The sequence below is a fragment of the Silene latifolia genome, chromosome 6 (genome assembly GCF_048544455.1).
Source record: "Silene latifolia isolate original U9 population chromosome 6, ASM4854445v1, whole genome shotgun sequence".
Lineage (NCBI taxonomy): Eukaryota > Viridiplantae > Streptophyta > Magnoliopsida > Caryophyllales > Caryophyllaceae > Silene > Silene latifolia.
In genome coordinates, this window is record NC_133531.1 from 84,775,183 (window position 1) to 84,790,958 (window position 15,776).

The 15,776-nt window shown below is 37.6% G+C and overlaps 1 protein-coding gene across 1 annotated transcript; it reads right to left on the reverse strand.

Moving 5' to 3' along the window:
• Positions 1–1,190: 1,190 nt before the first annotated feature.
• On the reverse strand, positions 1,191–1,931 carry LOC141588309 (uncharacterized). Its single transcript, XM_074409757.1, has one exon. The coding sequence runs from the start codon at positions 1,929–1,931 to the stop codon at positions 1,191–1,193; it is 741 nt and encodes a 246-aa protein (XP_074265858.1).
• Between the last annotated feature and the right edge of the window lie 13,845 nt (positions 1,932–15,776).

Genomic DNA, 15,776 nt, shown 5'->3' on the forward strand with positions numbered 1-15,776 from the left:
CCTGTCTCAATCCCTTCTTCCCTTTAAAAAACCCAAAAGGCTCACCATTCAGAACTAGTGAGTATGAAGCAGTAGTGATGCACTCCATAATCATTAACACCAAATGAGGAAGAAAATTTAAAGCATTTAGCATCTGTTGAATGACGCTCCAATTAACTGAATCATAAGCTTTTTTGAGATCTACCTTGATGAGACACCTGGGTGATACAGAAGCTCTCTTGTATAACCTGATGATGTCTTGGCACACTAAGATATACTCAATAATATTCCTTCCTTTAATAAAACCACCTTGGTTGGGACTAATAATGTTGGGAAGGACAGTGGCCAATCTTGCACACAGCAATTTAGATATGACCTTATAGATCACATTACAGCAGGAAATGGGTCGAAACTGTGTGACATTCTCAGGCATTTCAACTTTTGGGAGAATAGAAACAATAGTATGGTTAGCTTGTTTTAAGAGCTTTCCATTTTTAAAGAAATCTTTAACCACAGTACAAACATCCTCTCCCACTATACTCCAGGCTGCCTTATAAAAACCACTAGAGTATCCATCTGGCCCAGGTGCTTTATGGTCAGGAATTGAGGAGACAGCATTTTTTACCTCCAAATCAGATACAGGTGCCAACATGATATCCCAATGTTCAGCAGTACATTTAGGGCCTTTTTGCACTACCTGAACATTAACATGTTGAACAGAATCCTCCGTACCCAGTAAACCTTGATAGAATCTCAAGAAAGCTTGCTGAATCTGGCCAGGTTCAGTCCAAACACCCTGATCATCAGCAACTTTGAAAATTTTGTTCCTAGCTTGTCTCCCTTTAATGTAACTGTGGAAGTAGCTAGAATTTGAGTCACCTTCTTTCAACCAAGTTGCCTTTGATTTCTGAAGCAGGAAACTGTCACAAGCTTTCTGAAGCTCCTGAAAATCTTTAGCAGCTTGCCTCTCAGTGTCCATAAGATCAACATTACTATGATCCCTTCTCAACTGATCCTGGTCATATTCAAGATGCTTGCGAGCTCTCATAGCATTATTCTCAACATCCTAAAAAAGAGCACTATTCAATTCCTTCAAGGGTTTCTTTAGCATTTTCAATCTCCTCACAAAACAAAACATGGGAGTACCATAGACATGACAGTCCCAAATCTTACTAACACATGGGAGAAATTCATCCACCCCACTCCACATATTAAAAAAATTTGAAACTCTTCCTACTTCTAGGGCCAAATTTGGTATCCTGGATAATACAAGGAGTATGCTCAAAGTAGCCTTCCACATGGAAATGGGCAGCATAATCAGGTTTCTTCATAACCCACTCATGATTAACTAAGGCCCTATCCAACCTGCTATATACTCTAGTATTGGCTTCCTGCTTGTTATTCCAAGTAAAATAAGACCTAGTAGCAGGCATATCAAGAACATTGCAATGATCCACACAATGTTGAAAGTCCTCCATTTCTTCATCTGTAGTTTGTCCCCCAAGTCTTTCAGAAGGCCTTAACACTGTATTAAAATCTCCACACAACAGCCAAGGACCCCTGATTTGGTTCGAGAATTGTTCAAGTTTTAACCAAAGAAATTTTCTTTCTTGAACTCCATTAAAAGCATAAACCATGGTTAGATGATAAGATTCACCAGTAGCTAGCTCATCAACACAAACATGGATAAATTGAGCATTATACTCAATGAAGTTAATTTGATACATAAGAGGCTTCCATAATAACCAAACTCTTCCTCCTTTATGGCAATGAGAATTAATTGAAACACACCAGCCTTCACAAATATTCTGCCTTATTTGATTTAGAGACGAAGGTTTTACCTTCGTCTCAAGGAGACCAAATAGTCCAATGTCATGATGATGTAGGAACCAGTTAATGTGTTTCTGTTTTGCTGGAATATTTAGCCCCCTAACATTCCAAAAGCCTATCATTGACCCTTGCCCCCCTTTGGAGGCAATATGGGAGTTCTAGTACCAATACCTACTTTGGGAGTAGCATTGTTTAGGGCATCAAGGAAAGAATGATTCCCAAATCTAGTCGAGCTACATCCACGATCCAGAAGTTCCTGCCTACTCAACCTTATGACTGCCCTTGCTGGAGTAGCAATATGGTGAGTCCCTTTCTGAGTCCATGTCACCTGAGATGGATTAGGCAACACAGCAGAAGTTTTATCAATTGGTATTTGTGGTGACCCAGCAGTAGTCTTAGGGGTGGGATTAGGATTGGGCACCTTTGGTGTAGACACCCTAGGACTGATCTTAAGGCTAGGACCATGAACCTGAGGGGCCTGCACTTTAGGTTGCTATTTCTGAGTCACTTTTTTCCTCTGTTGAGATTTTCCTTTAGACTTCTTGCAGGCTTGCTCAGTATGTCAAACTCCACCACATGTTTTACATAGGATGGGGTTCCACTCAAACTCTACAGAGACCACAACAAGTTTCCCATCTTCATCAAGGAACTGAACTTCTTTAGGCGTAGCTTTGCCAAAGGGGACATCAATGAGCACTCTAGCATAGCCCAGCTTAGTTCTATCCTCAGTGGCTCCATCACACCTAATAAACTCACCCATTAATGCAGCAATTCGAGGGATACACTTGCCCCAGAATTTGAGAGGGAGATTAATCAGTTTAGCCCAAACTGGTACAACTTTCACATCAGCTTTAGTAAGTGTTTAGAATCAGACCATGGTCGCACAATCAGAGGTTTGTTATCAAATAAAAAATGGCCCTGTTTTAACACAGCCTCTTGATCTTTTTGACGACCAAATCTAACCAAAAACACCCCAGAAGGTAGGAAAGAAACCCTATCCACCCCATAATCCGCCCATAACCTTTGAATAAAACCCTCCACCACATCCCATGGAGGATTCGCCCCAAGTATGAAACAAATTACAGAGTGTTTCCAGAAATTTAATTCCGCCTTAACATCAGCATCAGAAAATTGAAGCAAACATGTTGGCTCTTCCACGATAGTATCCAGTTTCTGCTTGCCTTTATCACGATTCTGCACAATCCATTCCTCCGTCTCATCATCCATGTCAAGATCATCCAAGTCTAACGGCTCCAAGTCGACAGGAACCGCAGTCAATTTAACGGAAGAAGATGGACCTGCAACAGTGAAATCTAGAGGAGAAAAACGATTTTTATTTGAGTTTTTGTTACTTTTATGCGAAGAAATTGTTAAAGATCGTTGCTTTTTTGCAGCCGTCATTGAAGAAATTTAGGGATCTGCACACACTTTTTTTTAGGTTTTTTGGATTTTTTTAGGTTTTTTCTCTCTCTAGCTCTAACATCTCTCTAATTCTATATAATCATTGTAATCCTTGTAATTATGATGTTAATTATTCTTTGTATCTATACTTTATATTTAATGTACCTCCAATATATATAATGTGTCCCCGATGAGTAAATGAAATAATGGTAATAAACAATTGTAGTAAATATGATATGTAGCTATAATTATTAAAATGTACATTTATTATATATTTCATGTCCCTTCTATATTATTAAAATGTACTTGAATAATTATTGAAATATGCCTTGTAACTAATTAAGATATACACGGTATGTAACTTTAATATTTATTATATGTACTTATAATATATATTTAATGTGCCTCTTATATAAATAAAATGTACATAATAAAAAATTGAGTCATAATTGATAACTAATTAAAATAAACATGATATGTAGCTGTAATAAGTATTATATGGACCTATATTATAAATTTAATGTACCTCTCAAATACATAAAATGTAAATGATTTATTCATCCGTGCAAGATAATTAATTAAAATAAACATGATATGGATCTATAATCATTAATAAATGTACCTATTGTAGTTATATTTAATGTACCTCCTAAACAAATTAAAGGTACTTGATGATTTGTTGAAACGTGATTGATAAATAATTTAAATAAACATAAATACTTTGATATATACCCATAGTTATTATAAGATGTACTTATATATATATATATATATATATATATATATATATATATATATATATATATATATATATATATATATATATATATATATATATATATATATATATATATATAAGATGCACATAACGAATTAATGATATATATTTGAAAAGTAATTGAAATATACATGACATGTCAAACAGAAAAAATAGTATGTACCTTCAATGGTAATAAAATGTACCTTTGACATAAATATATTGTACGTATATACATTTTTCGTTAATTTATAATAATTATATAATTTATAAGTTCAAATAATAATTATCTTAAGTACGTAAAATATATTATGTACCTCCAATGAAAATAAAATGTACCTTCGGCATAAATATATTGTACGTACATTTTTCATTAAGATAATATGACCTATAACAAATGTAAATTTTATAATAATTATTTAAATAATAAGTACAAATTATCATAAGTATATACGATATTTTGTTCAATATTTATCAAATTTATTTAACTAACTAAGCATTACATTGATTTTATACTGAATGTACATTGTATATAAGTTAGAAGTACATTTAATAATTATTATAGGTACATATTATTTTAGCTCAGGTCTTAACATACATACATATATCAAAAGAGATACAAAAATAACAAGATGCTTGTGGCACAGTGGTAATAGCAAGTGCATTTTAACCAAGAGGTCTTGGGTTCAAGCCTCACTAACAACCTTTTTGAGGTTTCACTTAATGGTGTATCATCTTTGACTACTGGCCGCTAACCACCGCCAGCCACTGCCAGCCACCGCCGTTGACGACCACCATTGACCGTTGACTGAATTTGTCCGATCGTTGACCTCCATTGACCGGTGGCGTTGATTTTTCCGATAGGTCACTGAATATGTTCGGACGTTGACCTTCCTTGACCGGCGGCCAAACCACCGTTGTTGACCGCCATTGACCTTTCCGATAGGTCACTGAATATGTTCGGACGTTGACCTTCCTTGACCGGCGGCCAAACCACCGTTTTTGACCGCCATTGACCGGTGGCGTTGACTTTTCCGGCGGGTCATTGTCGGTCAATGGATTGGGTGTGATAGGTGGTTGTATAATAGATTTAATCACAACCCTTAAATTAGATTTAGTGGAGTTAAATCTAATGGTTGAAAAGTGTTCTCACCGTTCTCACCTAAAGGGTTGTTCTCATATGATCCCAAACCTAATAATAATAATAATAATAAGGTTTTTTAGATGACTTATATCTTGAATAACTCACTTTTTCAAATCTTATACCCAAAATAACTTTCTTTCAAATTTTATACCTAAAATAACATTTTCTTTCAAACGTGATACCAAATCTTTAAAAAAAAGCTCTAAATTGACGATTTTTCCTATACTAATTTGATGGTTTTTAGTGTTGGTAATCGTGGATCTGTGGGTTAACAGGTAAGGGAAAGGATGATGATGTTTAATTAATAAGGGTAAGATCGTCAATTCAAAGCATTTTTTGAGATTTGGTATCAGGTTTGGAAGAAAATGTCATATTAGGTATAAAATTTTAAGGAAAGTTATCTTAGGTATAAGATTTGAAAAAGGGACTTATTCAAGGTATAAGTTATCAAAAAAACCTAATAATAATAATAATAATAATAATAATAATAATAATAATAATAATAATAATAATAATAATAATAATAATAATAATAATAATAATAATAATAGTAATAATAATAATAGTAATAATAATAATAGTAATAATAATAATAGTAATTATAATAGTAATAATAATAATAATAATAATAATAATAATAATAATAATAATAATAATAATAATAATAATAATAATAATAATAAATAATAATAATAATAATAATAATAATAATAATAATAATAATAATAATAATAATAATAATAATAATAATAATAATAATAATAATAATAATAATAATAATAATAATAATAATAATAATAATAATCATATAGCATTTCACGGCTGTAGCTTTGTCGAGCATAGGCTTTATCAGGTGGGTGTTTGCCTTGCGTTTTTTTTTGGGTCGCCTGTAAGGGTTGCTGGAGTCGCTGGTTGTTGCTGGAGTCGCTGCTGTGGTTGCCAAAGTGCTTCTACAGCCTTTTTTTTCGATTTCCCGCAGCTGCTTTGGTTTCTTTTATCACGTCCTTATTGCAGCTGGTTGTTTCTGTTTTTGCCGGCTGCTGTGTGGGTGTTTTCACCGTGGTATGGCTGGTTGTTGAGCATCACCGTAGTGGGTGGTGTGTTGGTGGTCTCCTTTGCCACGGGTTTGTTCTTCTTTTTGGGTGTCTTGCCTCTAGCTGCTTGTGCGGGTGCCTGCAAGGTGGTTTTCGTTCGGGTGGTTGCTTGGTGGCTATATCGGTTTTTTGGGCAGCTTGGGCGTGGGGATTTGCTTCTTCCTTCATGCTTGAGCTAGTACGGTACCATTGTCCTTTTTCGGGTCTTCATGCGTGTCGGGATGGTTTCGGTAAGGGCCTGACTAAGGCTGCATGGCAGAAACATTTACAGGACCGACATTGTCATGATGGTGCGTTGGACCTTACGCGTCAGACTCTTACTGATAGTTTGACTGTTTATTCCAATGCCGAGAGTTCTTTGAGACGGATGGGGCTCTGATTGTGTGGGGTGTGTTTTAAAACCCGTACTATTAGAGCTAGATGTCGGCATAGTCGGGGTGATATTGTGATGCATCCAGAGTGTGTTGATGGCCTCTACACCTTCCATATTCACGGTATTCCGAGACCTTTGGCTCCTTCTGCTTCGGTTTCTTCTGATGATAGTGTTGAGCTTGTTCAGTGGTCTATATCTTCGCTTGATCGTTTACTGTCTTTAGGCCTTCGCACCGTGAAATCTATTCATCCAAAGTGTCGTCTTGGGTTTGCTCGGGCCTTGAAAGGGGCATTGGATGAGGTGTTTGATTCCCCTAGTGATCTCTCCCGCTGGGTTCGTTTGCTTGTTCTACCACTTTGTTTGCTTAGGACTTTCGCTCCTCGGAGTAATCATGAGTGTCAGACTGCTATTTGGCGTCAGCATCAGGAGGAGAGTATTGCCAGGGCTATCCTTACTTGGGGGGCACCTGGGGGGGGGGGGGGGGTTGCAGCTGGGGCAGGACTGTTTTGATGAGGGTCCTTCTTCTTTTTCTGTGGATGAGGATCTGGATTTGAGTGAGCTTAACCTCCGCCAATGTCGGCGAAAGATTTGTGATGGCCACTATACTGCTGTTGTTCGGGTGCTTTCTTCCTCTGGGGTCGCCCCCTACTCCGATGCCACTCTTGTGGCCCTGCGTGAGAAGCATCCTGTCGCCCCGCCTCCTTCATTGCCTCCTTTGTCTGAGGATCATCATCATCTGGTTGCCTCTTCGGCTGTGGTCTTGGATATGATTCGGAGCTTCCCAGGTGGTACTTCCTGTGGGAGGGATGGTTTTCGTGCCCAGCACCTTATGGACTGTTTGAGTGGCGCTATATTTGGTCTCGATGATTTGATCACTTCTATTACTAGGGTGGTTAATATTTTTCTTGAGGGCCGGTGTCCTCTTCCTCTGGGTGAGTACATTGCCAGCGCTCCTCTCACACCGCTCGTTAAGCCGGGTGGTGGGGTTCGTCCTATTGTTGTTGGTACGGTCTAGAGACGGCTTGTCTTTAAGGTTGGTGCTTTTATGGTTGGCCCTTCTTTATCTTCTTATTTTGATGGGCTTCAGTTTAGGGTGGGTGTGTCCGGTGGAGGAGAGGCTATCTTGCATGCCTTGAACCGGCTCATTGAGGCTCGGGGGACTCAGGTGGGGCTTTCTATGTTGCTGGTTGATTTCCAGAATGCGTTCAACCTTGTTGATCGTTCGACCATGCTTCAGGATGTCCGTCGTCGTTGCCCGGTTCTTTCCCGTTAGGTGGAGTTTTGTTATTCCAGCCATGCCTGTCTTTTTTATGGGGAGCACTGCTTGTGGTCTTGTCAGGGTGTTCAGCAGGGTGATCCTTTGGGCCCTTTGATTTTCGCTTTGGTTTTGCATCCTTTAGTTTGCAATATCCGGGACACTTTTGACCTCACTATGCAGGCGTGGTACTTAGATGATGGCACCATCGTGGGTGATACTTTGGAGGTGGGGAAGGTTTTGGATTTGATTATGGTGGATGGCCCTCGTTTTGAGCTATATCTTAATGTCTCCAAGACGGAGGTCTTTTGGCCTGTTGAGGATCCTCGGAGTCGGCTTCCTGGGGTTTTCCCCCCTTCTATTTCTCGGCCATTGCGTGGTGTTAGAGTTTTGGGTGGACCTGTCAGTACTTGTCCTGGTTTTAGGAGTGAGATTGTGGCGAAGAGAGTAACTAAGACCATTGAGCTAATGGACTTGGTTGTGAGGATTGAGGACCTGCAGTGTGAGTTGCTTCTACTTCGGGCATGTACTGGTATTTCTAAGCTCTATTTCTCACTTCGTACTTGCTCCCCTAGTGTTTTTGGGCCAGTCCATCTTCCTTTTAATGTCACTCTTCGTTCCAGCTTGGAACGTATTGTCACCGCGTCTGGGCCGGGTTTTGGGGATTGGCAGTGGCGCCTTGCTACTTTCCCTTTTCACCTTGGTGGTCTTAGTGTCTATGCGGCGGGAGATGTTTTATTCTATGCTTTTATTGCGTCCGTTTGCGATCTCTTTGGTTTTTGAGCTAAGCTCCTCGGCCCTTCTGGTATTGTAGCTGCTGGCCCTGCTTTTGATGATACCGCGCAGGTGTTTACCGCGACTATAGGTTCTGGTATCTTAGGTAACCCTAGTGAAATTGCTGTCCCCGACGGTTGCTACTGCCTCAAAGTCTGTTTTCTCTTTGACACCACGCCAGCTTGCTTTATGGCAGTCTCAGCATAGGTCTCACTCCTCTGATTGGTTACGAGCGGTTCTTATCTCGGGGTTGGGTCAGACTATGAACGGGAGGACTTATCGTAGTGTGCTTGGGTATCGTCAGGGTGTTCCGTTATTCACGGTATCTAGGCCCTGTCCTGCTTGCTCTCGGGTTTTTGCTGAGGATGTTTTTGGGGACCACGCTGTTTCTTGTACTGGTACCGTGGGCATTAAACATCGGCATAACCTCGTCCGGGACACTCTTTTCGACATCTGCTATAGATCTGGTATTTCTGCGGGAAAGGATTTTGATATTGGTTTGGTTGACGGGCATGGTGGATCTCTTCGGCCTGCGGATTTGCTGCTTTATTCTTGGGACAGGGGGCGCGATGTGTGCGTCGACTTGACATGGTCTTCTCCTTTGACTCAGACTGGGATGGCGGATTTTGTGCCTGGTCGGGTTGTCGCTGATGCTGCTCAGCGAAAGTGTGCTAAGTACGGGGATTTGTGCGCGGCAGCGGGTTATGGTTTTCTTCCCTTCTCTTTCTCTTCACTTGGGGAGCTGGGTTCGAATGCTGTTGCCTTACTCAAGCGGATCCAGAAATTCTCGGTATCTCAGGATGCAAGGGCTCGGGTGGCCGCTTATATTTTTACTAGACTTAGCTTTGCTGTTGCTAAGGGTGTGGGAGCCTAGATTGTCTCTCGGCTCCCCACCAATTTCATGTAAACTTTTATTTCTATTTTAATGAAAGCTGCGCGCATCCCTTTATAATAAAAAAAATAATAATTAATAATAATAATAATAATAATAATAATAATAATAATAATAATAATAATAATAATAATAAAAAAAAAAAAAAAAAAAAAAAAAAAAAAAAAAAAAAATAATAATAATAATAATAATAATATTTAAGTTAAATTAATTTAAGTTAATTTAAATTCGGATTATGTAAGTTCAGTTCAGGTCTTATAAGATCAGTTCATTTCAGATCCTATAAGTTCAGTTCAGATGCAATAAGTTTAGTTCAGTTCAGATCCTATAAGTTCAGTCCAATTCAGATCCTATAAGTTCAGTTCAGTTCAAATTCTATAAGTTCAGTTCAAATCAAATCAGATATGTTTCAGTCTAAAAGAACATGACCTTAGTGAGGCTATGTGAGGAATGTGACAAACGAGATTAACAAAGTAAAGAAACTTTATTTACGAAACTATATAAGAAATATGTAAGGTCGTCTCTAAATAATGTGTTGGTTGAAGTTAGAGAAGCTCTAAAATATGATTTTTATGAGCGTTATAAAATTCTAACCTACAAAATGCTATAGTTTTCACTAATAAACTGAGAGATTCTCATAACCTTTGTAGATAATCAATCACTACTTTCATCCGACTACATTTACTTTAATGTCATATCTTATCTTTATTAATTCAGAAGACAATGCTGAATGAAGAATGCGCCACGTCATTTGTAAAACCTTTTTTTTTGAAAATTAAGGTTATGGTGTGTCTCGTTGGTGTGCAAAGAATTTATTTCTTCAAATCGTCTGCCAATACAACCATGCGGCAATTTCCGTCTTAGAAATTTTTTTATGAAATAATTACATACAATCGGTATAAATGAAATAATTGCATATAATTGGAATGAATTACAAATCAGAATAAATGAAATAAATTACATATAATCAGAATGAATTACATAATTAATAATAAAATTACATAATTACTATAATAAATTACATTTAATTACGGGAATGAATTACATATAATGGGAGTATATTACATATATTAATGAAGTTAATTATTACGAACAACGTGAATAAATTAAACAACTTAAATAATTTTTTAAACTAGATAGTACGATATATTTTTTTAAAAAAATAATCATGACCAAGTATTTACTTGGAGAAAAAACTCGGCAACTTTTCTATCAGCCGCGCACACCGAAATTGGTAGGTGACAATGACAGGCTACCGAGTAAATATACAATTCAACAAGCGTTTGAAGCTAAATTAAATTTTTTATTTCGCTAGAAAAAACCAATAAATTTTTAAATTTATTGAAACATTTAAATTTACATATTTAAAAAAATTATAACACAATTGATTCACAGTTGTTTAAAAAAATATTCTTTTAAAATATAACACGATAACTAAACAATTATAAAACTTTAATATATGTTTTTTTTTAAATAATCCTCTCAGATCTGTATAGAAAGCCGTTCATCACCGAAGATCTATTTACTTGGAACAAAAATTATGGCAACTTTACTATCAGTCGCGCACTCCGAAGTCGGAAGGTGACTGGTGCGGTTCAAAACTTTGTCGTCTAAGTCAACCAACCAAAACAATATTTATAACTAAACAAACTACTCTTAGTAGAGTGGTAAGTAAAGGTCGGATCCCAAAGGACGGGTATTGAATTAAGTTATCGGTTGTAGAAAGCTATGTCTTAGGGTGTCACAAATTGGATTGGGATTTGAGGTATCAGGCTACACTACTATAACAATGAAATGCAAATAAATGAAAGCAAAACAAGCAAATAAAGTGGGGTTTGTAAACAATAGATTAAAGCACTAGGGTATCATGGGTTCAAAGGGGATTTCATGGTGGTGATCATACAAGGATATTTTCATAGTTTCAAGCAATTATTGTTGTAGTAGAATCGAGTTAGTTTATATCTTACGATTCATAGAAATATTTGGGCCCCGGAGCCGAGTCGTCTAGACTCTACAATACCTACGAGTCGACTTACTTTCTTCCTATTCACTTCTATGCATGGTCTAACAAAACTCGAGTTAGTTTATGTCTTACAAGTCTTGTTGAATAGATAAGAGATGTGCAAAATGCAAGGTTTCATAGTCTAGCATTTTATCAAGCATAACATGTGCATAGGTTAACACCACAGCAAGCAAGCAATCTTATGATAACATATTAGATTAAGTATGGATCTACCCCCATATTATATTTCCCCCAATCCCCCATTAACTCTAGCTAGCAGACTACTCACTCATGACTATGGAAAACATGCTAATAGAGATGCTGATCATATTAGAAAGGTTAAACATGATGAATAAATAAGCAAGAGTAAAAGGGATTATACATATTTGAGGATGATCTAAATAATAAGCTAAGAATAATAGAAGAACACTTGATGAATGATGAAGTGTTGTCAAGTCTTTAGTAAACCCAAATAATCTTCAAATTACCCAAATAAAACTAAGAACACTTGAAGGATTAAAGAGAAATTAAGATTTGATTAATATTGAGATGAGTGATTACAACTTGATTAGTAATATCTAAAGTAGATTAAGGTTAAATTAGAACTTGATAAACTTGGTGAACTTGATAAAAACTTGATGATTAAACCCCTAAAACAATAGGGTATTTATAGTAAGTACAAGTATTAGGGTAACAAAGGGCTTAAATGACGATTAATTCCCTTAGAAGATGATTAGTGCTTTGCAAGTCCTAGAGGGAGCCGTCCAGATTGCTGACCAAAGATCCACTCGACCTAAGCTCGGGACGCTCGGATCATGGCTTGAGACGCCCGGATTATGGCTAGAGTCGCTCGACCTGAGCTCGGGACGCTGGGATTCTTGCTCAGCTCTTCTTCTTCTTCTTCTTCTTCTTTGACTGCCCCAAGAATCCGTGGGGATCATTGGCAGGTCATGACGGTCCTCATCATTGGCCATTTCTACTTCATTTATTCACTTAGGCCTTTAGCAATTGTCTCCTCTTTGATGCGTGGTCATTAGATGCACTCCAATTAGCTCTACTTTGCTCCATAAGTGTAAGGTTAGCGATCCTCTCCTACTAAGGACACAAAACCGCAAAGAATATGCAAAGTAGGGAACAAAAGATAAGAAACGACCCTAATAATCATTAGAAATCATAGGAACAAGAATAGTTCGGGGACTAAATGTGCACAAATATGAGTCACATCAAATATCCCCAAATCAAACCTTTGCTCGTCACGAGTAAAGAGGTGACTAAAACTATGACCCTTATTTATACTACTAGCCGATGTGAGATAATTAGCGGGTCTCACTCCGCCCCTTCAACTCACAACAAGACATCCATGAGGTAAGATGCCTTCTTGCAAGGCAAGGTGGGGCTTGCCAAAATGGCGATACATCCAAGCATTAAGCACAAAACCAGTAATAAATGCATCTACAAAAGAATAGCCACTTTCCTCATCTAAGTGGCGGAAATCATCTAGAGGGAAGCAATCTAAGGGTACTCATTCCATTGTAGATATTATTTCTTCAAGCTACTAAGTCCAAAAGGATACCAAAAGATCACCTCCAAGTTGTGTCAAACTAGGGTACTTTTATCCTCAATCGCTAAATGCTTTTGTTAAGATTAGGCTCCTTATGGTGTTAGAAGCACTGTAGGATCGCGGAATTCCCCTCTTGCCTAGACAAGAAGAAGGGTCGTCCCCTCTCCGCCGTTCAACAAAATGAGATCATCAATGGATAAAAAGGGATCAATAACTTTTGAGTTTCACAAATGTAATTTTCTTTTGTTTTGTTTCCCCCCAATTTCTTGTGGTATTTGACTTTTGAGAACATTTCTTTGCCACTTTTGATGTTTGGCATTTTTTATACTTGGCAATTTTTTTGCATTTTTGAACATTTTCGAAGTAACCCCATTTTGTAGCAAGGGTACTTTTATTGAAGCTTAGGAGTCTATTTTTTCTCCTTTTTTCATTGATGCATTCTTTTGTGCAAACATTTAGATTTTCATTTCAATACTTGAACTAAATTTTGGAGATTTTTGTCCTCATTTCCTTTTATATTGGCAAAACATGATGATAGTAATGGAAGAATGATTGCATGGCATCAAGGGTCACCTTGGAATAAACGGTAGCCAAGCAGCCATCACACTACAAGGTACTGTTGACCAGGCCTTAGTCTATGGGTCAAAAGATAATAGTATGATACATCCTAGGGTGTCTTGAGGGTATTCTAGCAAACAAAGTCTCAAGGAGAAAAATTATCTACAAGGGACTATATACACTTGCCAAGCTTCCCAATTAGACATTTTCACAAAAAATTTCCTAAAATGCAACTACATGCCATGATGCAACTAGCATATACACAACCTAATGCAAATGATACTATCACTAGTATGGCATATAATCTAAATGCAACTCTTAGAATGACATTGGTTTTTACCGCATTAAACAAAAAGAAGCCACATAGTCATTAACATAGAGAGGAAAAAGGAGATTTGGAAAGATCATACCATGCGGTCTTCATATTCCTCATGCCTTGGATGTGGCGTAGTCGGTCCCATGTAATAGAAGTGAACACAAGCAAACAAATATATACAATATATACATTTCTACACTACAAATGAAAGAACATGTTTTTGGATTTTTGGGATTTTTCAAATTTTTATCATTTTTTGAATTTTTGAGTTAGAAGGTGTTAGAATTCCCCATCCCCAGACTTAGAATGGACTTTGTCCCCAATGGACAAAACAATAAGGAATTTTGCAAATGCAATGAAATGAATGATGCATGATTCTACACTAAATGCAAGCTATATGGAATATGTACATGAGATAAATATATACAAAGAATGCAAACTAATCTATATTACATGATGCTTGATTTCTATTGTTCAGAGGGCTAATTTGAATTAACTCGCGTTCCTTGTGATTGAACTTCCCCAAACCGGATAAAACACTATTGCTAGTGCAAAAAATAAAGGGAAGTTCATTCACAAGGCATGAAATGCAATTCATGAATGAAGATTGTCATTTTGGATTCTTGTAGTGGGAGCAAAAAAGATAAACACCTCAATGTGACCGAGGTGGGAGTACCTTGAGTGGTGCTAGGACTCCAAACAAAAAACTACCAAGAGTCCGAAATGACTCCCAAAGTGGTGCAAGTTAAATATTGTACAAGTCATAGAAACATGAGATAAAAACAAAGCAAAAAGAGGGGTAGGCGACTTACAATGGAATAGGTTGGTACTAGCATAAGTGATCAACCACGCATTATAGTGCCCTCTTTCATGCCTTGTCAACCATAAATTGTCCCTCATCGTGACATTATCATCATCATCATCTACCTCCATGGAACCGAATGTTTCACCATCACTCTCTTCACTTGAACTTTGATCTTCTTTCTCATCATCTTGGCAAGACCCACTACCTTCCCCGCTCTCATCAGCAACTTCCTCCTCTCCCCTTGTATCCCTTTCTTCAACTTGAGTAGCATTAAGAAAGAACACTTTCCGATCCACCCAATCCGACAAAGAACTCGAAGGATCAAGGAGTCCTTGCCTAGAAATATTGTAGAGGAATGGATATTGGGCGTAATATGAATTCACCCGTTCTTTGTGAGCTTTTTTATGCATGTGTTGTATTAGTTGGGTCAAGTAGTCATTGCCCTCCTTAGCACCATTAGCTTTGAATTCTTGGTAGGCAAAGGGATAAGGTGGTGTAACAATAGAGGAGAAGGGTTCTTCTCTTGGTTGTTGTTGTTGTTTGATGATGGTTTTGGCTTGCTCGGAAACGGGGATGATATAGTTGGTCCGGTGGGTGGATATGCGACAAATCTTACTCTGTAAGACAATGAGCTTGGCATCCTTGATGAGCCACTCATATTTATGGTCCAAGTTATCGTGCTTGACCCAATGATACTTGTGAATCATGTTGCTCATGTCAAGTAGGTAGCTTCCTTTAACCGCTTTATAAGTGTTATCCATGTTGAAATCCGGGTTAAAATGTCTAGCCAACCTCGTCACCAAGCCTCCATTAACAATAAAGGCCGCACTATGCATTCCATTCTCAATATCCAACCATCTTTTTATCAATAGTTTAAGAACATTATAATCACTCTTGGGTTTCCCACCAACATTCAAGAAAGACTCAAGGTAAACAAAGTCTAATTCCTTGCTTGTTTCCTATTAATCAAAGTGTTTGCCACGAACTTGTGCCAATACCTTATACCTGGATGATAAATGTACAAGGCATGACACT